The sequence below is a fragment of the Gallus gallus genome, chromosome 18 (assembly GCF_016699485.2).
Source record: "Gallus gallus isolate bGalGal1 chromosome 18, bGalGal1.mat.broiler.GRCg7b, whole genome shotgun sequence".
NCBI classification, from domain to species: Eukaryota; Metazoa; Chordata; class Aves; order Galliformes; family Phasianidae; genus Gallus; species Gallus gallus.
Window position 1 is genome coordinate 7792842 of NC_052549.1, and position 25554 is coordinate 7818395.

The window sequence follows — 25554 nt, forward strand, 5'->3', positions numbered from 1 at the left end:
TGTGGCAGTTGGTATCACATCACGGATACGAGCCGTGTGCTGCTTGCTAGCAGACAATATGAGAACTCTTAAGTTTTCCTCTTTTGGTTATCAGAACGTGTTTTTGTCAAGTCAGCTTTGAAGTAAAATGTCTCTAGAGATATATCTTTAAGTGTGATCAATGAAGGCACACCATGGTGGGAATTATGGAAAGGTTTTGCTTTTCCATTGTGGATAAGCATTTGTCTCAGTTCATTGGCAGATGATGATGTCTGTCTTCTCTATAGATGTCTATCACCGCTGCTTCAGTTTCCCCCCACAGAATGTTTACTTTAGAACTGTTTAAGGAGTTCTGTTGGCAGGGTGCCCCGTGGTGTTGGTGTGGTGGGGGCACCTAGGCTTTCTCAGGCACAAATGCAACTGAAGCACAGCAGGAGCTGTTGAGTGGGTTCCTGCTGACCTCCAGCTTCTTCTCATCCATCTGTGTCCATCCCACGTGCTTCATCCACCCCAGAGGCTGGCCCACATGCCCTAGGAGTAGGTGAGGAGTGCTTTGAAACTGAAGGTGTCTTGGGGAAAGCACTGCAGGCTTGGAGAAGTGGCTGGTGGATGAGTTGCATTGCTTCCAAAGTAGACTTGAGGACACAGAAGCCTCTATGCAGCAAAGTGCTTAAACCCGTGCTGGCACTGAAGTTTGAAACCACTACATATTTTTTAAAATCAGTCATGGGCTTAAGTACCTTCTTGAATTAGAATTGAAAGTGAGAGCCAGGAGGGCTGTGAGTAGGAGCATGGAGAGAAAGTGGGGAAGAGGTTAGTTAGGTTGGGATAGGGAACACAAGTGGCATGGACCGAAGGGGATGTGCTACAGCACCTGGAGGTGGGAACGGCAGTTGGTTGGCAAGTTGTCCCTGCCATCATGTAGCTAACCAACGTTTTATCATCCCCTCTGCCCCCACTCTAGGATTTCTGTCCCTGAGTCATGGCAGACAGAAGACCAGAGAAGTCATGTGAACAAGCATGTGAATCCCTTAAGCAGCAGGATTATGAAGTGGCAGTGAAGCATTGCACAGAGGCACTCCTTTCCCTCAGCCAGTACCCCCCAGCTCACCTCCCGGAGGCATGCCAGGCAGAAATCGACCGCATCAAAATCGAGACTCTGCTGTATAGAATTGCTTCCTTTTTACAACTTGTGAGTGTGACTCTTTCATAGTATCTAATGAACTGGAAAGAACAGTCAAGTATCTTGTATCATCAAGATTTAAGTAAAATTCTGTGTTTTCCTATAGTTGGCATATTGGTTTGCCACAGAATCCTCATTGTTAAAACATGTTTGAGGCTTCTGTCTCATAGTTCTCCCTGATCTGTTTATTTTTCAAGATTGGGACCTCTAAATAGTTTGGGTCTGAATCAGTTTCTTAAAATAATAGAGAATTACCATTTTTTAAAAAATCCAAAATATATTCTAAGAAGAAAAAATAACTGGTTTTCAAGTATTATTTTCATAAAACTATGCTGAATGACGTACCAAATTACCTTCTCTTTAAAGAGCATTAAATTAAAGTTACAGATGTAAATGCTCAAAAAACAAAGTTAAGAAATGCCAGAATTCAGGCAACCAGTTCATACTTAATTTAGCTGCTTTTTCATAACCTAACAGTAGTTTTTTTTAATATTTGATCACTGCTAGTTTTCTATTGCTAGGCTAGAGCATGTCTGCTGAAAGACGTAACTCTCAGGCTCTGGCAGATTTTGAATGGAAATGTGAAAACTGGGAGCTTTGTAAGGGTTTTTGTAAATGCAAGGCAAGGTGCATGTCTCTGAACTGTAGGTGATGCCATTACCAAAAGTATGACCTGCCATGAATGCATTAGAATGCTACAATTCCTTAAGGGAAAGGTCATTGGAATGATTAATTTTTCTTTACCCTTCTGTTTTGGAAATGTTATTACAGATTTACAGGGGCCTTCTTGTCCTCAAATCTTCACGTATCAGTTATGAACATCATCATCTCACATGGAAAATGTTTGGCCAACTTGTAAGACCTTGCTGGACGCCTTTAAGATAAATCACGCCCATTCTTTAAATAGATAGCTATTCCATGTGCAAAACAAGAATTGGGAAGCTTCCTGAGTTTAGATGTGACCTATCATATAGCTGGGTTGGTTTTTCTGTTTGTTTTTTTTAGTGGCAGTTGTGTTCCCGCAGATTGACTTCTCAAAATAATTTCCATAGGTCAATAGGCAGATAGATGCTTAGTAGTATTTCACACATTTCTGACCTGAATGCCTCTGGAAATGCTTTGAGGCACCTGTCTGGATGTTCAACATAGTGACATTTGTTGCAGTAAGCCTTTAGGGATTTTGGAAAACTCTTGCAATCAAAACCTCTCCATTAAAGAATTATATAGATACTTTAAGTATTTAAGTACTTAAGCATTAAAGATTTATACAGATTTTTAAGTAGAACAATGTCTTGTTTTCCTTTGTGTTTTAGTAAAAGATGCAGTGTTTAAAATCACCATTGAAAAGATGGAGTAAATAAACTACAGCCCTTACAAATTCCAGCAGCACAGTATTAGCAGCAGTTGTTTTTTTTTAATCCAGAGTGTAGGAAGAAAGTTAATTTTTTTCCTGGATGTTGTGAGCCATCTACAAATACATACATAAACACGTACCTTTGCACATTCACATACCTCTTTTTAAAATATTATTTGCTGAGAATTTGAGGACAAAACCAGCATTGTGAGGGCTCATTAGTTTGGATTTGTCAAGTGACGGATGTTCTTTACATGTTCTACCCAGGAAAAAAAGAGCCAATGAGTTTGTAAAAGTTTTTAAGAAAGATGTAATTCAAGCATGTAGTTGTTTATGCCAAGTGGAATAATGCTATTTTTAAACTTTTCGTGTTTTACCTTTCAGAAAAAGTATGGGCAAGCAGATGAAGACTGTAGGCATGGTATGGTTATTTCTTTTTTTACTATTTAGTGTTATAAATTGCAGTCAGTTGTCTGAATTTGTTGGTTTGCTAACAGGGGATGTTTTGCTAGTTAAATTTATCTGTTTTATAATACTTTCTCTACTTGTTTTTCTAAGGAGATCTCACTATTCTATAACTCACATTCAAGTGCCAGAACTGAAACACAGCTTTCTTTGGCATAGGGGTAACTCTTTGGCTAATAGATATTTTAGTATACGGATATAGGATAGATTGATAATGTTAGGATTTTTGTGATGATAAAGACAACTGGTCGTTCCATATTCCTTCCTAGAGTTGTTGGTTGATATTTGGGTTTGCATAGTAGGTGTTGATTCAGAGAAATACAGCAGGATGGTGTGCTTATGGTGAAAGCTTCAAGAAATAGAGATGAACATGTGGCTGATGTTGAGCCTTTTGTGTTTCTATGCCTTATTTAACTGAGACATTTTAAAGGAATTAACCAATCTTGCTAATGTTTTGTAACTGATTTATAAGGAAAGTAACTCAGTACTTACTGAGAACTCTGCTGAGTTGGGCAAACATTTGGTTAACAGTTTATTGGTTAGATTGGGAAGGACAAGCAGGGCAGATCCCATCTTCTAGTTTTTGGTTTCTTAGCTATTCTTGAATTTTAAAAGAGATTTCCTGGGACCACAGTTCTGTTGCATGGACTTTGTCATTATACTGTTGTGACGTTTCTGTGCAGTGGTGTTTTCTTTTTTAAAGTGCATTTGTCTTCACTGGTACTCAACTTGTAGACTTTTCTTGGTCTAACTGTTGATACATGCCAAGTTGTCTTTCGTGATGGCAAATAAGTGAGAGATGTGTGGAAAGAAAGGTGATGGTTAAAGGAGGTAGGAAGGAGTATACTTTTTAATGGATAGTGTCCTCATTGATGCCATCTGATGGGATTGTTGTAATGTTAGTTGGGTGACATTTGTCTGTTGACATTTTTCTTCACTTGGCATGTGTGTCAGAAGGCAGCATCTCTGCTGAACTGTAGTATTAACTGCATTATTCCTTTCTCTCACTGGTCGTGCATAGAAGTGGGTGGAAGAGGAGTACCAATCATTTGGTACACCTGAAAATTTGAAAAATCTAGAGAAACCAGCTTGTATCTTAGTAACAAAGAATCAGTCCAGTGTAGTGTTAATGTCTTAATTCATGCCAGCATGTTCTGCACGTGCTTTTTCCAGATCTAAAACTGAAGACATTTATCAACTTCATGCCATATTTATTTGTCAATGTAAAAGTGGTGTGTGTGTGTTCCTGTGTATTATATACACCTTATTTTTATGCATATAGCAACCAGCAGTTGGATTGGGGTTCCCTTTGTTGTGCAGTTATTGATTGTAGCCTAACATCTGAGTATTTTCATTGTAATCCTTAAAGGTTTTTGCTCCAGTTTAGTTTGAAATATCCTTTGGAAGAAAGCACCTTAGTATGGCCTAACTGTTTTCCTTGATGCTCACAATTTTTTGTAAAGACAGATTTCTATTTAGTCTTTCCACAAACCCAGTGTGTTGCATACCTGTGACTGTTTTACTTTGACCTTGAATGAGAAGTTGTTTTGGGGGTAAATCAAGAAATGCATGTTCTGTATAGCGTAGTGCTTGCACTATTTCAAGGAATGATAGTAAAGTCTATTAAGCTGCTACACAAATCTTTAACAAAAGGAATTGGTTCATGTATTGTAACATGTTTTATGTGCAACTGCATGTTCGAGCTTGGGAGTACTGTGTGTGGTTAATGATACGAAATTTCATAATTGGACATCCAGTCTTTGAGGCTAAAATAGCAAACTGTCAGACATGCTGAAGCTATTTCTGGTGCTGCTGCTTCTGGTTTGGGAAGTAGGCTCTATTTTTGGAAATGTGGTCAGTATCATCAGAGTGGTGAATCTGGAGTAATCCTGGAGGGGCTGTACAAACAGTATTTAGTTACCATTTCATTTTGAAGGGCTGTCCAATTGGTTTTGTGTGCATGTTTTTGTGGGACTCTTATTTCTGTCACATTTGATGTAATTTCTGTTAATGACGTGAACGTCTGAGTGAGGAGCTTTGATTTATTATTCCAAAATGTAATCCTGAAGCTGTGGTGAGTGTAAAATTCCTGTTAGCACTGACACAAGCTGTTGGCACCCATGGTCTGCGTGAATAGCAGTATAAACACAGATGCTGATGTTGCCTGCAGTAACAGTAATACAGATTTGTAGTTCTGTGATTTTTTTTTTTTTTTTTTTGAACAACTGTCCAGCCTTCTTTTCAATGCACGTGCTCAGTTTCACTGGCCTTTTAGTTGCCTGGGAGGGCATTGCTTTTTCTGGTCAGGTAATCTATGTGATTTCACGTTATGCCTGCTGGTCTGAAGCAAGGCTGTGTCATGAAATAAGTCCTTTCACTATTGGAAGCGTCGGTGAAAGTGTCTGTTTGTCTCACTAGCAGATCCAGTGCTAGAAAACATGAGGCAAGTTTTCTGTTACGTGGGGCTTGTAAACTTCTCGACTGAAACAATCGTTCCTATATCCTGAGCTTTACAGCATAAGTGTATAAAAGCCCTTTTAATGTAACAGGAATTGACCACGACGAGGTTAGCTATATTTGGAAACTACAGGGCATGCTTTTTGTGAGCATGAATGGATCTTCCTGAGCATGTTTGTGTTACTGAGAAGTTGTTGGTTGCTGGGATTTTTTTTTTCCCTTTCTGTGAAGAGGAGGTCCTTTGTGTCTATGTCACATATTAGGATTTATCCTTCCCATATTTAATTTTTTGTCTATTTTAGAATGTAAACATTACAACCTTTTTTGAGACTCATGTACAGCATTTCTTAGATGGCAGGAGGCAAGTTTCAAGTTAATATTAGGCATGAGCAAGTAATACCAAGCCTTGTCTTTCAAAGAAGCCATGGTTTTAACCCATGTTTCGGACATTATTTTCATGTTAAAGGTGAGGGAAAACTGTAGGGTTTATTTAAGTGTGTGCTATGATGAAGCTAATAGTTGCTGGTTTGTGTTGCAGTGCTGGGAGAGGGGCTGGCCAAGGGAGATGGATCTTTCCGTGCAGTGCTCTGCTGCATGCATCTTAAAGGGAAGCTGCAAATTGTGTCTAATGTTCTTTCCAAATCACTGATGGGTGAATCACTGGTAAGTGTGTTTCCTGCAATCCGTGTAATTTAAAAAGCAGTTTTGTATTTCCATTTTTTGGGGGCTGTATTTGAAAAACAAATGTATATTTGACTGGCAGGTTGCAGCAAAATGAGTGGTACCAAAAGCCAAAGATAAGTATCTGTTCAGTCAGGACACTGATCATGCTGTATCAGTGCTTTGGAGTCTGATAGATTTAGACAAGTTTTTCTTATTGTTGGCTCTGAAGAGAGAAAGGAAAAAGAAATACAAGGGAAAAAAAAGTGTATTTGTGTAATTTAATGGAATAATGTGAATTTCAAACTTCAGCTTATGTTTTTGGGTTGCATCTGACACCATTTTGTGTGCTTCAGTAAGTTTAACCTTTGAAGCAGAAAAAAAATATTGATGGACTATTAAGTAACTGGCCTACAGTGTAAGACAGCATGAAGAGTTTTTCAGGGAAATACTTTATCAAGACTTCTGTTTTACCCTTGTCAAAAAGTGTTAAGGTTTAAATGTGACTGCACATGTGGGGAAAACTAGGGACGTGTGTAAGTCTCCAAAGAATGATACCCTTGTAATTTTTCTAATCTTGATTAAATAATATGCAATTTATCACCTTGAACTGCTGGTGGTGCTAAATCCAGAGATGTGGCTGTAGTGCAGAGAAGAGGAACTCTTGTCAGACTGTGACGTGTGTTAAGTAACATCAGAAACTGTTCTAGGAGAGGCTGTTACCTTGAAATCGGGTGTTGGGAAGTAAAAGGAGAGAAAAATGAGTTCTCTTGGAGTGTATTGCTGCATGAGCATTGCCTTGTAGTTACACATTCTAAATGATTAATCATGTTCAGTATTATTTAACTGTAATGCTTAAGTGTAATTTTTTCTGTATTATTATGAGTTGTGTGTTGATACTTTATTAGTTATGCAGAGTCACTTTCCTAATGATATCTATGAATATGGATTTTTTTCATTTCTTTTGGAAAATATGTTAATTGAGCCAAAGACATGAATGTGCACACTGAGTGATTGTGCTTTTCCCTAGTTAGACATTCACCTAGAAAATAACCTGCAGTGAGCTGAAATCCAGGTCTTGTATCTCGTTGCTTGACTTAAGCAGTAGGTTTTTCTGGGGGAATGCTCTGGTTGTCTGTCTTTGATGTATATATCCTGATTTATTATTATTATTTTTTTCCTTCTCTCCATCCCCCACTGTTGACTTTTCGTACATAAATAAAAGACTTTTCTTTGTCTAGCTGGTGTTTTCTAGTGGGGAAAAAAAATGTTTCATTGAAAAATTCCTGGCAAGATTGAAGGAAACTTGATTTTAGAAAAATGAGTAAAATAACCCCAAACTCCTTATCATAGGGAATGTACAGTGGCCTTGCTTGGTACAACTATTGTACAAAAAGGTATCTTCATATATGATTCCAGAGTTTTGTTACAAAGCAGAATTTAAGAGGTTTTTACAGATTTAAGGTCATTAGTCAATGTTGCTTTTGGTGGGAATATTAAAATCAAATTCATTTACTGACTTCTGCCAGTGGATGAGAAGAGAAATGAACCAAAGTTTTGGAAGGAATTCGTTGAAGAGCTGGAATCCATCCACTTTCCTTCCCTGTGACTTAAAGAGAATGACTCTTGGTAACTTTATTGATGCTTTAATACGTGTAAGCTCAGCAGGTTCAATTTGCAACCTTTCTTCTGAGAAAGTGAAAAACGACTTTGGAAAAAAAAACAAAGCTTGTGAATTGTTGAGTATATAATTTTTCAGTGGGGTACAAAGTAAAAATGTGGAAGTCTGGTGAATGCAGCAATACTTAAATTTCTGCAAAAATATATTGAAATTAAAACAAAGGTGGTCTTTGGGGTTTTGTCTTACATGAGTGTAAAGCTGTTGCACGCAGCTATCTATTTTAGCTAAGTTCACTTTTGAAAGATTTTAATTCAGATATGCTTGAACGTGCAGGTATTTTTCATTACATTGCTTATCTTTTGTGAAAAATCCAAAAATGATATAGTCTGCATCAGAGCAGAGAGAGTTAGAAGCAGAAATCAGTAGGCTGTAAAATACATCCTTAAGAAGAAATGAATTCGTTGCTTCAATGGCAGTGACAGTTTATTATATTGATTCCTTTGGAGCTGAAGTGTTCAGTAACCATAGCATATGGCTGATGTGTAGTGCTTTTTGCCAGCAGCTTACCAAGTGCTATGTAAAGGCAGGCAGTGTTACAATCAACATTTTGCAAGTAGGAAGCTGAGGCATGGAGTTGTGACTTGCAGAAGGTGACCCAGCAGGCCAGTAGCCAAGCTAGTAATGGAGTAGAGGTGTTGAGCATAGAGCCCTTGTCCACTGGGGCATCATGCCTTCATGGCCACCTCTTGTGTGGGGTATAGGTCTGGATGATAGCATTCAGTAAGTAATGTTTCTATTAATATTATCTGTCTTGGGTGGGTACCAAACATTGTAAGAGGTTTTTTTCCAGCTTGTTCTACATGTGCTGCTCTTGTACACAAATGTCATTTAGCACTGTGCATTGTAAGTCAAATTCATCCTTCCTCATTGCCCTTCTTTTTGGTGATAAGGGGAATGAACTTGCTTGCTGTTATTTAATGTGTTTGAAAGCTTGTGTTTCACATGTTAATATTTTCTTCCTCCACTTCTCTCCCCAGAACGGGATGGTAACTAAAGATCTGACACGACTGAAAACACTTCTTGCTGAAACAGAGGTAATAATGAGCATGCTATTGAGAAAATAATGAGAAGCAGCCGATAGAACTGAAGAATATCCCAGCATGTCAGGGCTCACTGTACACCTACTGGTTTAGATACTGTAGTTTCCACTGGGCTGTTGGTCTTTACCACCTTTTCAGCAGCCTTTTCTCCCAGTTTCTCATGATGTATGAGAAAATAGTGATGCTCATAGGTTGAAGTAGAAAGAATTTGTTGCATTTTAATTATGTTATTTGTTTATTTTATTTTTCTCTGTTGGAAATGATTCTGAAGTTACATGTAGGACTTAGGTTAAAGGGCAAAACCCTCTCTGTCACTTTTATTTTTTTTTATTTTTGGCTTCTTATGCTTCAAGTCATTGATTTGGGTTCTACTTGTAAAATAGATTTAAAGCTGAGAGACATCTCAATACTGAGGTTGGACTTTTGGCCTTTTCAATTTTGATTGCAGTCCATGTGAAAGTACCCTCCTCACCGTGAACCCTCCAAAATTCTCTTCTGAAGTTGAGTGGACTCAGCATTCCTGACAGGATTAATTGTATCAGTGGTTGTAATTTAGTTGTTACAAAATCATGTTTGTGACCATAACTGATTTCAGACATCTGAATGTTTTTGTATCAATTGATCTAAAACACATTTTTTTAAAAGTAAGGAAGCCAGAACAGTTCTCATTGCTGAAATTGTTTTGTGATCCTTTGTAACTGTATTTTTAATAATTGTAGGCAGCTGATAAAGTTCCATCAGGATATCATGTAGAAGATTTAGAAGAAGGTATGTAGTTAATTTATAAAGCTACTTAATTTTGTAGTGAGAAGTCCTTGAAGATTCTGATGAATGTTCAACACTGGATAGCAGTCACCAGAAACCAGTCTTGACTGTTTATTTTGATGATCCCTTGGGGTTTAGGTTGAATTATCTTGTTGGTTGAATTTGTTGACAGAATTTTCCACTTATTTGTCAAAGTGTTGTAGCAGAGCTTGCTTACTTCTGCAAATTATTGAAATTTGCCTTCATACCCTTTAAACCTTTGTTCTAAATAAATTAGTTAGGAATTGAAGATTATTTTTGAGGTGGATGATTTTGCGCGTGTACAAATATCATTTGGGTTGATGTTTAAAGGCATGGTTCTCTGGGTACTATCAGACTTAAAAGTAATTGGCAATTAGTCAGAACTTGGGTTACTTTCCTACCCTGCAGGGTCCCGGGATGGCTGGCAGTTCCGCCCTCCACCCAGGGGAGTCACAAGCAGTGAAGAATATACACTATGTAAAAGGTAACGCCTTTGCTTTATACCAACGTTCTCAAAAGAATCAAAGCACTTCCTCTTTTACTAAGCTGATAAGTGAATGATTAAATGTTCAGAAATGTGAAAGCACTTAGTCGAACAGGAGTTGATTCATTCACAGTTTTTTAGAGAAGTCAGTTTATGCAGCAGCACCTCAGTTTTTCTGTAAAGTAAAATCACTAGTTCTCTTGTCTCGAGAGTAGTTTGAGCAGCATTTTTCTAGAGGCAGGACAACATCTGTCTCCTTTCCTTCCCTTTTTGAATTTGTATGATTTCAGATGATTGGAAATTCACTCCCATAGACAGCATTGATAGCAAATGGAAGCACTGTGAAGTGTTCTTTGGCAGCATATGGGTGCATGCCTTCAGATAGGTGGGCTTTGCTGAAAAGTAATCTTTGCTTAAAAAATGTTTGCAGAATTTCCCTGTAAAATCGTATACATGGAGGTGAATTGTCTTGCTGAAAGTCCAACAGCTTTTAGTTGTATTGAAGTTTCTTCTCCCTATTTCAGTCCACTTATTGCCTATAGTTTGTCCTGTTATAATCATAACTACTTATGTAATACTGTAGTAGGGGGAAAAAAAAAATTATGCACTTCTTTCTGCTATATCTGTAATTTATGCACATGAGTAAAATTTAATGCAGGGTAGCAATCTGACTTGCTTTTTAGATGACACCACTCAATTCTGCTGAAATTGGAGTACTTTTAGTGTGATTTTTCTAGAGCTGCTAAATCCTGGGAACTGTTTACTTTTAACACATCTAATATGTAATCAATATTTAAAAAGGAAACCTTAAAAAAAAAATTAAACCTTCATGATAACTTTCTGTTTAGTAGCATCTGTTCCATATTTCCAGCCATTGCTCTGAAACCTTCTCCCACTAAAGCTGTAATTGGCTTTACTGGTTACTTATGTTAACCTTTACAGTGAGAAGGATGTGCTTTATTCAGCAAATCCATATGAACAGTAACATTCTGACCATGGATTAAAGATTTTAGTTTCTTTATAAGGAGATGGCTGCAGGTATTGAATGTGAATGTATAAAGTTGTGATTTATTTTTTCCATGTGCCATAAAGCTTAACCCTTTAAATACTTAACCTTTCCTTCAAGAAAAATTTCTTATATTATAGTCAGTGATGAAAGCGTGGCCTGTATATCCAGGTACTTTTGCTGCAAGGTTTTTCTGTCATAGTCACGTATTTATTTTTGTCAGCTAGTTCAATTTTCACATGCTAATTCATGCTATGTTTTGTATTACATAATATGTTTACTGTAGAAATGTTTTTCAATCACTGATGACTTCTGTGTTTGTCAATGATGTGGGGTGCTGAAAATCATTAATTTAGATGCATCAGCTCATGCTATGAATTTTTAACAAATCCTTAACCTCTCTAAAAATAGACCCTTTTATACTGATACACTCTTCACCGAGGGGAATAAATCTTTTCCTTGAGATTTCTGTGTAGGTGCATTTAGTGGATAAGTCCACGTGATGTCACTGTTGTTCCAGAAAAAACTGCTGATTGAGCAAATAACAGCTGATGACGTAACTATTGGAGGCAGTTATGCTTTATCTTCCCTTGGGACAGCATTTTATTCAGGTTAATACAGTGCCGACCAATTCTGGGGATGCACTGTGATCTCATTGTGTTAATTGCTTTACAAACATTTGATGATTCTTCGGGGCTGGAAATCTTGTAAGAAGTCCGTGTGTGTTTCAGAGAAATTTGACGCATCTTTTTTGGACTTTTTAGTAAGAGAGGCTGCTGCCTATCTTACAAAATGCTGTGTGTGTTTATACATTTCCAAACTAATTCCCATCAACTAAAACTGCCTTTAGTTCAGAGAAAGCTTTAAAGAATGTCCTTCTGGCTTGAAAAGTAAGATTTTGATAAATTTCACTTTTTAACTGGAGAAGGAAAAGTTCAAGGCATAATCGTTTTTCGTATTTTATGTAGATTTTTAGAGCAAGGGATCTGCAGGTACGGTGCACAGTGTACTTCAGCACATTCCCAGGAAGAGCTAACAGAATGGCAAAAACGATATGCTTCCCGCTTGATCAGATTAAAACAGCAGAAGGAAAACAAACAATGTTCGGGCAGTTATATGGAAACCTTGATTGAGAAATGGATGAATTCGTTATCTCCTGAGAAAGTGGTAAGGAAAATATGCTGCTTCCCTATGTACTCATGTTTTAAACTAACGGATGAGCCTGTTTTTGGCCCTTACTATCAGAGCTGGTCGAACTACTCATTACCAAGAAATTGTCCAACCAATTTGCTCCCCTTTCCATCCTGCACTGTATCTTCTTGCAAAGATACTGGAGACTTGAACTGATTTCTCACAATGTAATCATCCTTTTCAGGAATTTATGGTAGAGTTTGTGAATGACAGTTTGTGGGTTGATCACAGTGTACTCATTTTGCATATATACCATTCCTAGTGCAGGATGAGTCAGACAAGTCTCATGGTATTGTTTCTCTTCCGTGTGTGGATGGCAAGTCCTTTTAAAGTGGAGAACAATAAATGGTGAAGCTTTCATGACTTAGTGGAGAATACTCTTGTTTTTGCATGGCTCCTTTTCTTTGCCTGCAGCTGCAGACACTTTTATGAAGAAAAGCCAATCCCCAATGTTCAAAAGTTTGAATGCTGAAGAGTGAGGGGTGTGGATATGGTGAAACCTAGCAACTGTTGGGAATTCCAAAGAACATTTCTGTGGCATTCGACCAGCTCTACTTACCACTGACCCTAAGGAGTTTTCGGTCCATCTATTGTTGATTTAAGTCTGGGAAGAGTGGACTTTCTGCAAAATGGATTAATGAGTAGAAGGCTTCATTCTAGATTCCTGGTATCTCTAGAGTTCTCATTCATGTCACTGAGATCTGGGGTCTTCTGGAAATGCAGTCTTGGGGCCTCATTGTGTTGGATCCTTCATTCCAAATATAATCATGTTCTTCTTAAAACACCTACAATTAAGTTGGTTATTGAAGATCAAGTCCTGTGTTTAATTGTCATAAATGGTTATACTCTCTGCCTACTCTATATGATCTGGTAGATCTGGCTTACTTATCTCTGAAGTAGAACATGTTATACTCAATTCCCACACAGGACTTGCATCATTCCTGCACAATCTGAGAGACCATTCTTTTCATTTTCAGTTCCAAATTACTGTGTTTTTCCTGAATGCTTTTATTTTGACTTTGTCTGTATAATTTTAATATTATGCTCTTTTTCTTTTAATCTAGCTTAGTGAAAGTATAGAAGGAGTGAGAGTAGAACATAATCCTGAGCTATCAGTAACTGTCACCACCAAGAAGTCTCATCAAACTTGGACGTTTGCTCTCACTTGTAAGGTAAGACTGCTTATTTTTTTGTCAGTGAGTGAGTAATAAAAATGAGTATGCATTCCATAGCCTTTTGTGATCAGAATTGTGTAGTACTTCTTTTTAAAACAAAGCAATTCACTAGCACCATGTCTTCTCCAGCAGCCCTGGTGGCTGTGTATCAGGTGCCCTGTTTTGTACTGTGACTTGTGCCTGTGGGACTTGTACCTGCTTTGTCAAGTTGAGAATTCTTGTAAGCTGTCATTGCCTGACTGCAAATAAAGATACTGAAGATATTGAAATATTTTTTGTTTTCCAATGTAGTTAATTTCAACCCTTGCATTTTTTTCTGATAGCCTGCAAGAATGCTGTATCGAGTGGCATTGCTTTATGATGCCCATCGTCCACATTTCAGTATCATTGCAATATCTGCTGGAGACAGCACTACCCAGGTATCACAAGAAGTTCCAGAAAACTGTCAGGAGTGGATAGGAGGAAAGATGGTCCAGAATGGAATAGATCACTATATATACAAAGTCAGTATAGCTTTTAACACAGAAATCTTTGGAACTTTTCGCCAAACTGTTGTGTTTGATTTTGGATTGGAACCAGTCCTCATGCAACGAGTAATGATTGATGCTGCTTCAACTGAAGGTAATGTATAAAAAATTTATTTTTGAATAATGAAAGCTTTTAATGCCCTCTGTTTCTTTTTTCACATTTCTGGGCGGAGCAGCAGCTGTATTAACAGCTAATGAATAATTTTTACTGTGTATTATCTTAATCACATGTATGAATATAAATAGTGGATAAAAGCTTCAGAATGTTTAGATTGGCTTAGGCCCAGCAGAGGCAATGTCCTTATGATTATTACACTGTATCAGGAAATGGTTCCTAAATCTTGTCAAAAAGCTGGGAATTTCTGCTGTAGTATGTGTCTTGTATTGATGAAAGTGCTAAACATGTAGAAAAAGGTGAGAAAGATCACAGAAATTCTTCATAATTCATTAATCAAAGAAGACTGTCTTTTTTCTTGCAATGTCTGACTGCACTTGCCAAAGGCGAGAAACAAACTTCAGGTTTATAACTCAACAAACTTCTGTGCAACAGATTTTGGAAATGTGATTTCCAAAAGAAAATGTGATTTTTTGTGTGTGTGTGTGTATGTGTTTATTCAGGTTTAAAAAATTACAAGTAATGGTTTTATATTCCCAGCATTTATTTACAAATAAGAGATTCACATCTTCAGCATTACCAAGAAGAAACTGTGAATAGCAAATGCAAAGACCACGAACCAGTATTTCCGGATGACCAAAGAGCAGGAAGTCTGTACTAATTGTAGTGCCTCTTGAAGCACAGAATATTGTATTGAGGACAAGATACTATGCTTAGAAGCAAGGCAGTGGTCTTTTCAGGAACTGAAAATCTGATCCTCATGTCACTGTGTTGGGTAATCACAGCTGACAGACTTTTGTAAGACATGAAGTTTTGGGAGAGATGGCGCCCTTTTTGTTTTAAAACTGTTTAAGACCCAAAAAATCTTAAGTCATATTTTGTTTGCAAAGTCACTGTCAAACTAGTGTGTTCTGGGTCCTTGCTGGCTCAAACTAACCAGAGCAGCACAGGGAACAGCTGATTCAAGTCCACATGAAGGAGGTGGATGAAGTTGAGATAGAAGTCTTCAGCATTAGTCAGTGATGTTTTCTTTTCTCATGTTGCTTCTCTGTGTACAGAGGGGTTCCAAAGTCTTAAAGCAGTTTGTTGCTAATACTTATTTTGAATGAAAAGAGTGCTAGGTGTTCAATATGTACTCATAAAACCAAAATCCTGGGCCTTTGTTAAGGTAATTTGAGAGCCTGCTTGTTTTGTGTACACCTGAAGGTTAGGGATGGTAAGTCTGGCAATGAATTTACTGAAACTGCTGTAGATAGAGGAGACTCCTGCACTTCGTTTGTTCTCTCTAATGGGATTATTTTTAGTAGTGTTTGTTTTTCTGTAACTTAGTTCCTTTGTCTGTTATGTACTCAGATCTTGAATACCTGATGCATGCACGGCAACAGCTACTAACTACAGCTAAGCGTTGGGATTCTACTTCTAAGACTATTGTAGAATTTGAACCTAATGAAACTACTGAATTGGAGAAGAGCCTTCTTACCAGATACCAAATCCCTCTATCTGCTGACCAGTTATTTACACAATCTGTCCTGGACAAATCATTGACCAAGACCAACTATCAGTCACGGTTGCATGACCTCCTTTATATTGAGGAAATAGCACAGTATAAAGAAGTTAGCAAGTAAGTAATACATTTACAAAAGCATATGCTATGTATGTGTTACTGTTCTGTTAAAATGTTGAAGATGGCAACTTTTCTGATTAAATTTTCTGATTAAACCTACATGATTATTTAGAATATTAAGTCATCTTTTTGCTTGGAGATAAAGTTGAATATGAATTTGAAAATAGTGATTTGATGAAAGAGACTAGTGCTTATTTAGTGATGCTCATTTAAAGCAGGTTGTACGTATCAGTTTATGCTTACTGTTGGAGGCACTGAAGTTCTGTTGTACGATGGTTTTCTAATGTATGTATGAAACATATATATATATATGTATGTTTTGGGCTCTCTATACAGAAAGAAAATAAGTTGTTGTGAAATATGCTGCAGAGCTAGATAGTTTTTGCTAAGTGAATTTTCACATCGAGAATTACGCTCTTGTGCCTCACAGGAAGGCAAAGAGCAGCACACCTGTAGAAATGAAAGAATAAGAAACGCGTTCTGTGTAGTGCTTTCCTTTCGAGTTTTTGCTCTTCTTTTTCTGTCTTGTAGATTAGTAAGTTTTAATAATGTTCTTGAAATCTTCTGCTTTGATAGTGTTGATGACAGAAGCATTCTTTTGATCTGGTAGCTGACCCACTTAATTGCAACGAGGCTGAAAGTAGCACGCTTTTCTGATCCTCTGTGGCTAAGATCACACACTTGTTATTCTCTAGTGAGCTGCTAGGGTTGCAAGCCTAGAAGTGGGCCTGGAAATACAAATGCAAGGAGGTTGTAATACCTCTGAAGTTGTGTCAAGAGTCAACATGTTGATGAGCAACTACTCTCTAATGCATTTGTGGATGCATCTTGTAAACCAGTAGGGTTGTCAACATGGTCTTTTCTGACAGGATTGGAATAATATGACTGTCTGCAGCTCAGACTGGAGCGGGATGTTGATTGTGGCTTTGCACTTTCTAGGAAAACAGTTGCAGAGTTTGAGGCCATCTGAGTGGAACTACTGAAAAGTACTGGATGAAGGTTTCAGTGACTTGATAAAGTCCTGAGTTTAGTTATAAGGGAGTCCATTCTGAATGGTCTTTAAAAAGTTTACTTTTAAATTGTGTTTATTCTAATATTTCAAGGGGCGTTTATAAGCATATGCAACATGACTGCATTACAAAATAAAGCAATAAAGGTTAGAGTAAGGGCTGTATTACTGACTCATTTTCAAATGCAAAAAGCAAAACAATGTTCTGATCTAAATGCTAGCTTGGTTTTTGAACACTTTGCTGTAGATACCATCTGCTGATGGTTTTAAGAGTCATCTTTTTTTTTGTTCGTTCAAAAGAGAAACAGCCTATAGTGGTTAGGTTGGCTATAACTGTATGTTTTCCTGTATGAACATCAGTGAGTGTGTGAGGCAGTGTAGCTCCTCCCATGCACTGCATTTTCTGCTTCCAGAATTATAGAACAGGTTTAGCCTCAAGGCTGTGCAAACTCAAAATTTTGACTGATGGGAAAATAGATTTGTTTTCATCATTACTGTATCTTCTATTTTATCGGTACATAAGTACATGTCAGACTGTACATCCTGTCTGAGCTCTGTAGATGTGAAGTTAAAATGAAGTGTGTTGAACTTACCTTTAAGAAAACCTTACATGGGGCTTTGTTCAGAATGGCTTCAGTTGCCGTTGCAGAATTTGGCTGCATTGGCTGTGCATGGATTCTTGATTTATCTGGTATTTCTCTGATTTGATTTTGCAATGAGGAGTCTTGCATAAACTCCTCCCATTAAAAATGTAGTTTGTTGATTTTTGTATAAAAGTCACTGCAAAACAAGGCGAGGAATGGGTGGAAGAAGAAACCTTTGGATTTTTAGTTCTAATCCTGATTTTGTAATTTAACATCTTGCCAGAAGATGTCAGCTTACTCACAGAGAATTGATTAAATGTGAGATTTCCTTTAGCACAGAGTCAGTTTATTCATGTACAAAAACAGTAAGCTGTGCCTTGTGTCAGATTGGCAGTAATAATCTTTTCCTGTAGCTTTTTACAAATGAAAATTTGAGAATCAGCAGTGCACATTTAGCAGCTTGGATTCCATTTTAGGCAAGTTTTAAAAAGTTCTTGCAAAAGAAATTCACAGTAGCACATGGTTGTACCTTAGTAACAATGTAGAGCTCTTGTTTATTGTGTTAAAGATAATCTGTACCTATTCTTTTTTTATTCCCACATTCTGATTTTTAGGAAGCATTTTAATCAATCCATCCAATTTATAGGTATGATATCATGTACCTTCTTCAAGATCTGGGTTATTTCCATCTGTGTGCAGCTTGGGAGAGGTGGATAGAATAAACAAGAATCTTATTCTGTTCTTTTGTATCTCTCTCCCTGAATAATACCTCCTATTGGTGAACATAATGTAAGGTTACAAAGTATTTACATCTTTTTTTACTGATTTGGAACATGCACAGCAGCTCTAGTTCTCCCTGAACTTACCTTGGTCACAGAGACTTTTGCATTAGATTTAGTCTAGTGAAGGTGGTTTTTATGATTTTATTTCTTAAAGCTTCATCGATATTGTTTCTCTTAGTTGTATGCTTTATAGGCTGACATCAAAAGGAAAGCATGTAAATATTCTACAGCTACATACTTCTGAAGGACCACTTTCGCTATACTTGTTGAAATATAGTTTCATACTCAGAGTGTTGGGCAGTGAACCTTGGGTCTGGATGCATGGGATTTCTGAATCAGTGTTTTCCTGCACTTACTGGATGCTTTCTTGCTTAGGTTCAACATAAAAGTGCAATTGCAGATTGTAGCAAGCTTCATGCTCACTGGGGTTTCTGGAGGTGCAAAGTATGCCCAAAATGGACAACTTTTTGGACGCTTTAAGCTCACTGAAACGCTTTCAGAAGACACTTTGGCTGGACGGCTGGTGATGACCAAAGTCAACGCTGTTTATTTATTGCCTCTCACTAAAGAGAAGTCAGCACAGACCCAAGGAACCAAAGAGAAGGTTTATGAAGCAGCTATTGAAGAGAAAACAAAGGATTACATCTTCTTGAGGGTATCCAGGGAATGCTGTGAAGAGCTTAATCTTCGGGCAGATTGTGAGATGCAGGTAAGCCTGAGAGGAGACTGTTCTGGCATGTTTGCATTATATCTATTTCAGCTCCACCCAAAATAATTGCTGGAAGATGTAGTAGGGAATTTTTTTTTAATCTCCTTGTGATACAGAGAAACTAGAGCAAAAATGAGAATTTCACATGGGTGAAATGTGTATACTTACTTAAAAAACATATATTGTCACCAGAGTCCATGGGAACCTTTTCATTAAAGAAGTCAAGGGAAGGAGTGTTATGATTTATTTTTCCTCCAAAATAATAAACCACTGGTGCTCTTTACATAGTCAGCTGGAACTCTCTTTGGTAATTTGCATCTGAGGCTGTTGATTTTGTGTTGTCTCCTTCTTGTGCTGCTGTGGATTCTACTACATTTGTTCCTGGCCTTGAGGTGAGATGAATTTTTAGGGAAGTCTGCTGAGGCTATGAATGGGCTTTGTGCTGCCTTCTGCACCTGTATCTGATCAAAAGGAATATCGTCCTCTAGTGGACAACTTCCTGCCTTGATGAAGGTGATGAGGGTTGAATAGATACAGGCGTGAGGAAAATGAACAAATACTTTTCTGATTCATATCCTGTATTTCACAATGGTACTTGCCTCCATTAACCCTGAAATACCTGTCTGGGAGGCATTCCATCACAGCATGAAAAGTTACAACACCGCTGCTGGAGATGGTGGTGTTGGCAGTAAGATCAGGTTTTTGTTTACTTTGCAGTTAACACGAAGTGGGGGGATAGAGTGTGCTTTTAAATTGTGTTGTTATGCGGCTTGCAAACAAGCTTGCAATTCCTGCTCATGCAGTAAGGGAAGACAAAGCTGTAGTTAACTACTTGCACTCTTCCTACCTGTTCCCTATGTGTGCCTGCTGTAGAATTTGCAGTTGACCTTGTTTACTAGTCAGAAATGACCTCAAATTAAGGTCACTGAAATTACTTGAATTGAATGCATTTTCACCGAGGAATTATCTCAATTTACTTTCTGTTGTGGAAACATATGTAGGAATCTTAATGTCTTAATTTAATGTGACTGATTGGTCTGGGAAGGCTTACGCTCTTCTGGGCTCTTGGTTTTGTGTTTGTTTTCTTAAAACAATAATTAAATCTACTAATTGATTCTATCAGGAACTGCTCTGGAATTCCAAATGAGCTGGAGTTTTGAGTAACTGACTTATTTTCCTTCGAGTGTCATAGAACTAGGCCTGAGGCAGCAAATCTCCATTAAAAACTAGGATCTGAGTTTATTTGTGAAATCATACAGCGCTTCACATATACATCAGTGAACTGGTGGTGAAATCTTTAAGCAGTTACCTATATTTTAATGAATTGTGACTGGGAGGAAAGTTTTTCTGATGAAATGTTGACTGAAAAATGTGGAAAGAGATCGTCAGGTTACCCTCAGAACTGAGGGTAGTACAGTTTGGGGATACAGTGCTTCCATTAAAGATGCTGGAAGTCTTGCAATTATCTCCAGTGGATTTAGTAATCCCTATGTGATTCCTAAGCACTAACAAAGTTGCTGTAATTTCTGTATATTTTGGATAAAATGCCTGCCTTTCTTCCTTTTATTACCTAATAATTCATCTTGGAAATTTGCTGATAATTTCCTTGTCCTGGCTAAACTAAAGCACAAAGAGAATTCTGAGTTGGGCTGGAACAAGCTGGTGCTTTAAAGCCCCTTGGCTGCTGCTCTTCTTGATGACCAAACTAACATGAGACTGTTTTATTTTTGGAGTAGTTGCACTGTCTTTTCTGTGAACTGGCAATGGATTGACTTCCTTTCCCACTGTTTTCTTGTTCTGGAATGTTTATTGAAGCAGGTTACATGCTTCTCCTTCACAGATGGCCTCATTCAGTACACTGCAACAGCAAACATAACTACATGACTCAATCCAAACTGGATTGAAAACAAAACAAATCACAAGCTGTGAAAATTGAGAATGCTGGTAGATAATAAGAGGCCTTGAATGCCAGCCACCTTCCTTGGACTCCCAGAAAGGGTTGTTAAAGTCTTGCTCAGATTTACAGTTTGTGTTTAAATCGTAGCTTTTTAATACTAGGTGGGCTTCTGTTAGCCTTGGGTCTGTAGAAGCAAAGACACTTTTCCTCTATAGAGCAAGCTGAGGTTGGGAGCGGTGCCACTTGCTTGGAAATCTTTTCCTAACATGTGGGATGTTGTGGGTGTGGGTAGGAGATGCCTGGAGGAGCTCGGGGTCACCCTCTGGCAGTTGAGCTGTTGCTCTCATTCTTGGCATATGCTAAAGCATGCTGCTTTAAACACCTGGGTGTTTCCTGCAGCAGTGGGTAGGCATCAGCTATGCAATGGAACGGTGGGGAGAAAGTGGTTTGAGCATTTTTAAGAAACAGGCTTTATGACCAGTTAAATTAGTTTCAGTGAGCTCCATGCTTGTTCCTTAGCTCCATTGCTGCCCTTTTCTTTGTATATCTTGCTGTAAGATGCAATATGCAAGGTGAATGTTTAGTGCCTTGTATCTGTGAGACAGAAAGTTAATGGCTGCACTGTTGCAAGCAGATGTTGTTTATTTACAGCAAAGCTAGTATTTATTTTTTTTTACATGCTACATCATGATATGAACAGTGTTTTTAAATATAATGGGAAAAAAAGGAAATGCTAAGAGCATTAAAACACAAGTAATTGAGAAGGCAAACAGAATGTATTGATAAACAACTAAATTTTAGAAATTATGTTTTGGAGAGTTTAACAATTCAACAGAAGTGACAAATTGTATTATTGCAGAATGTTTGGCTGCAATTAAGCACTGTTTGGGTTTTATCTCTGCTTGTCACACATCTGATTTGTGTGAACTATCTGTTCATCTGCAACAGTTTCTGGGTCCGTTTCTGTTTTCAAGTTGCTCTTACAGTAAAGTATGGAGGCTTAAATATTTAAAACAATGCTGCAGGTCAGTGCTGCTTTCAAGGAGTACTTTTTTGTGTACCAAAAATAATTTGAAGAATATTTTACTTTTTTTTTTTCCTGAAAGTGCAGTGGAATCTAATCTTAAACAACAAAATAATCTTACAGAAGATGCTGTATTTTATCTTGTTTACAGAAAACCAAAACCAATCCTGTTTCCTTCTGAGAATCAGTGGATTGCAGGAAGATAATAGTTACCGTATGCAGCAAGATCTACTGTGTTTTCTAAATAAATCAATTTTGCTTTGTCTATTAATTCATTCATTTTGTATTGCAGGTTGAACTTCAGTTTCAGCTGAATCGCTTACCCCTCTGTGAAATGCATTATGCCTTGGACAGGATTAAGGACAACAGTATTTTGTTTCCAGATGTCAGCATGACTCCCACCATACCCTGGAGTCCCAACAGGTACAAGAATACAACTTTAATGTCAACGATTGTACGGTAATGCAGTATTGAATTTCCCATAACAGATGGCTGAAATCTGCCCTAGAACAGGAAATATGTCTTGCTCTTCATTAATGGTGAGGATGGTTCAGATAAGGGAGTGAAACTGTTCTGAATAAAACAAGAAAACTGATCCTCTGAGGACTGGAATCTGTTGATTAGTTTTCCCTGTGGTTGAATGGTGACTTTAATAGGCACAGCAGTTGTGTTGTTGCTGCAGCAAGCAAATCTCCCGTTCTTATTTCCCGTTCTGCTGTTATTCATTCAAAATATGTACTTTGTGGAAATGTAAATAGCTGTTGCAACGATTTTGCTGCGCAGGATCTTAAACATGCAGACTCGCTAACATGAGCAATCCTTTAGTACTTTTTGAGTTTGATTCAGTGACCCAAGTTTGGACGTACCACTGAAGGGAATGGCAAAACAAAAGGGTGTGGTAATAAGGCATTGCACTTGCAGTCAGTCCTGAGATTCCCTGTGTATACATTGTACAGTTCCTTTTAGGACATAAAAACCTCCACATTATTTAAACTCTTTTGAGAAAACTTCCAGGGGTGCAGTAATACAATTAAAGTAGTTCATCTTGAAGAGGAAACTTGGGGAAGAAATGAGGCTTTGTGGCTCAGGGAGTATGGTCAGTGCTCTTGGTGCATGGGGAAGGATGAAAAAAAAGAAAGCATGAAGTTTCTGTACTTAGACACCAGGGAAATGAGAGGTATGTGGAACTGATAGTCTGTGCAGCACTCAGGGAGTCGTGTGATGTCCTGAAGGTGCGAATTAAGAGTGTGATTGTGCTGCAGTACAAAACAGAAGATAGCTCAAGGATGAGAAGGACAATGATCTGGCCAGAAAATGGAGGCAGCTAGAAAACGTAAGGCAAAAGTTACTGGAAGAAACTGAGTTTGTTTTTGAAGTGTAGGAAGAGCAGAGATGATAAAAGGGGCTGGTGTGGTGTTTTGGGTGGGGAAGATTGCTGGTTGTATCAAAGCTTTGTCAGTAAAGGCTGAAAGAAGGGAGCAGGTTTTGCACAGTTATGCCGCAAAGCTAATGAAGGACAGTGACAATCTGTTCACTGACTTAATTAAGTTCTGGGTAAATCTTGTAAAGAAGTAGTATTTAGGAATGGTTTGGAAGTAAGCAGTGATTTCAATGAAAAGGAAGGAAGGCAAGCAAGCTAGAACATTTTTCTGTTTCATGTCAGGAGATTTAGGTTATCAAAAACTTACATAGTGGTTCTAGTTGTATAATTTATTTGTATAGTTCTTTTGTATTTCTTATATATGTAAATAATGTTCATAATGATTACCATTCAGTTTAAGTCAGTGTAATGAGCATGTTTTTCTCCCTCTGGCTTGGTTTGCTTTAACTCAGAACCATCTTTCCTATGCTTTTCTTGTACTTCTGTTTTATGTCTCTATTACTTTCCAGTATTTCTTAGATTCCTCTGCAAGCTTTTTGTTCATAGCTATCTTAAAAGTTAGGACTTCAATAGCTTCTCTTGATTTTAGTCCCTTCTGGTACCAGAAGCTTTCCTTATTTGCAAGAATCATAGTGCTTGCATCAAAGCAGATCACGTTACTGCAGTATGGCCATATGTGCAGCAGTGACAGGTGTTTTTTACTGTGTGTCTACTTTTAAATCTGTCACTGGGAATATTATAAACTGTGCCTACAAATCTGTAACCTCTTATGCTCATTGGAATTTTCTGAAAGAATCTTTCTGTTAATGCTGGTATCTAACTGGTTACAGAAGAGGTCCTTTTAGACTTCTTTTTTGTTGGATGTGTATGCCTTAATGATTTCAAAAGGGGGAAAGCAAAGTCTGTAATTGGTGATTACTAGTTATTTTTTGTTGTTCTTGTTTGATTTTGAGATTCATCCTAGTTCATATTTACCAAGCCTGAGGTAATATCAATGTTGACTTTTGAAGCTGACAGGGTAAATACTGCCTGGAATATATGTAGCTAATGTTATATTTTATATAGTACTGGTAGAAAAACATTGATGTTTGCTTTCTTTTATAAGCAGGTAGTGGTTCAGTATATACTTCTGTCTGAAATGTGCATTATAGAGGCTAATTATTCTTAGGCAAGGTACTGTAAATTGGAAAGTAGTTGGATTATTTTTGGAAAAAAACCAAACTGATTTATTGCAAATAGTACCAAGGTTTTGTGACAAGGGTGTTATTTTGCTAGATCTGCTGGTTTGTTTTAGTGTGGCTCAGAATAACAGAATCAATACATTAACTTACAGACCTTCATGAAAGCTTTTGAAATCTTACCTCATTTCATTTCTTTTTTTGACTGTGAGTTGTCATAGGTTCTGATTTTCAACTCTTGCCTCCTTTTGTGCAGACAATGGGATGAGCAGTTGGACCCTCGGCTAAATGCTAAGCAGAAAGAGGCTGTTCTGGCTATCACTACCCCACTTTCAATACAACTGCCTCCTGTTCTTATCATCGGTCCCTATGGGACAGGAAAAACGTTCACGCTGGCTCAGGCAGTCAAGCACATACTGCAACAACAGGATACTAGGTGAGGTGGAGCTCTAAATAGAGCAATACATGATTAGCAAAGAGTACCATTTCTTATTAAGTTCACGTTAAACGTAGAAGTATAGAATTTCCATCCAGCTTAAAAACAACCAAACCTGAGCCATCTGTTATTGTTTCAAATGGTAAAGTAATTTTATAGTCTTAGCCTGTATTTTCCATTTTAAAACTATTTAAAATTGACAATATGGAGAATGACTGTGATTTGCTCAACATGGAAAGCTGTGCAGTATATTTGATAGTAAAAGCTGTTCCTTACTTAAAATCAAGTCTGGATTAATAACTGCAATTGTTGGAAAACTGTTTAAACTTTAAACCTTTACATAAGTGAAGGATTTAAGTTAAAGGGCTGAACCATGTGGACTAGAGTAGGTCAGTGCCTAGTTTCATTAAGAGAAATGTACAGGAAGATGGCCATTATTTCCTTTGTTTTGTATTCTACTGCTTTGAATTGTTTTCTGTTTCTTCATTGCTTTTTTATTTGCACCATTTATTCCAGCAGGATTCTCATTTGCACCCATTCTAATAGTGCTGCTGATCTCTACATAAAGGATTATTTACATCCATATGTAGAAGCAGGCAATCCCCAGGCAAGACCTCTCAGGTATTTCTTAAGGCTTATTATTTATCTATAAAATACTCTTCTTAAGAAAAGGTGTCTATTTAAAAAAAAAAAAAAAAAAAAAAAGAGTTAAAGAACATTTAAAATATAGAAGCATATTGGCATTACCAGCAGTGATTTTGGAAATATAGACTCAAAGGAATGTGAAATGTTGTCAACTTGTAATTTTGCATCATTTCTTAAACAAA

General features: G+C 37.5%; 1 protein-coding gene across 7 annotated transcripts in view; it reads left to right on the top strand.

Moving 5' to 3' along the window:
- HELZ (helicase with zinc finger) overlaps positions 1–25554 on the top strand; it is a 73920-nt gene that overhangs the window by 13951 nt on the left and 34415 nt on the right. For 2 of the 7 annotated variants that reach the window (XM_046902157.1, XM_003642346.6), the window contains 14 exons: positions 944–1171; positions 2901–2937; positions 5977–6101; positions 8757–8813; positions 9539–9587; positions 10014–10089; positions 12064–12262; positions 13351–13458; positions 13785–14082; positions 15457–15724; positions 18478–18811; positions 22025–22155; positions 24548–24727; positions 25244–25348. In XM_046902157.1, coding sequence (XP_046758113.1) covers positions 962–1171; positions 2901–2937; positions 5977–6101; positions 8757–8813; positions 9539–9587; positions 10014–10089; positions 12064–12262; positions 13351–13458; positions 13785–14082; positions 15457–15724; positions 18478–18811; positions 22025–22155; positions 24548–24727; positions 25244–25348 — 2177 coding nt within the window. In that variant the 5' untranslated portion in view covers positions 944–961. Of the gene's footprint in view, positions 1–333; positions 521–943; positions 1172–2900; positions 2938–5976; positions 6102–8756; positions 8814–9538; positions 9588–10013; positions 10090–12063; positions 12263–13350; positions 13459–13784; positions 14083–15456; positions 15725–18477; positions 18812–22024; positions 22156–24547; positions 24728–25243; positions 25349–25554 lie in introns of those variants that run through there. The other 5 variants (XM_025141652.3, XM_004946221.5, XM_015279974.4 and 2 more) reach the window with 5 other exon arrangements.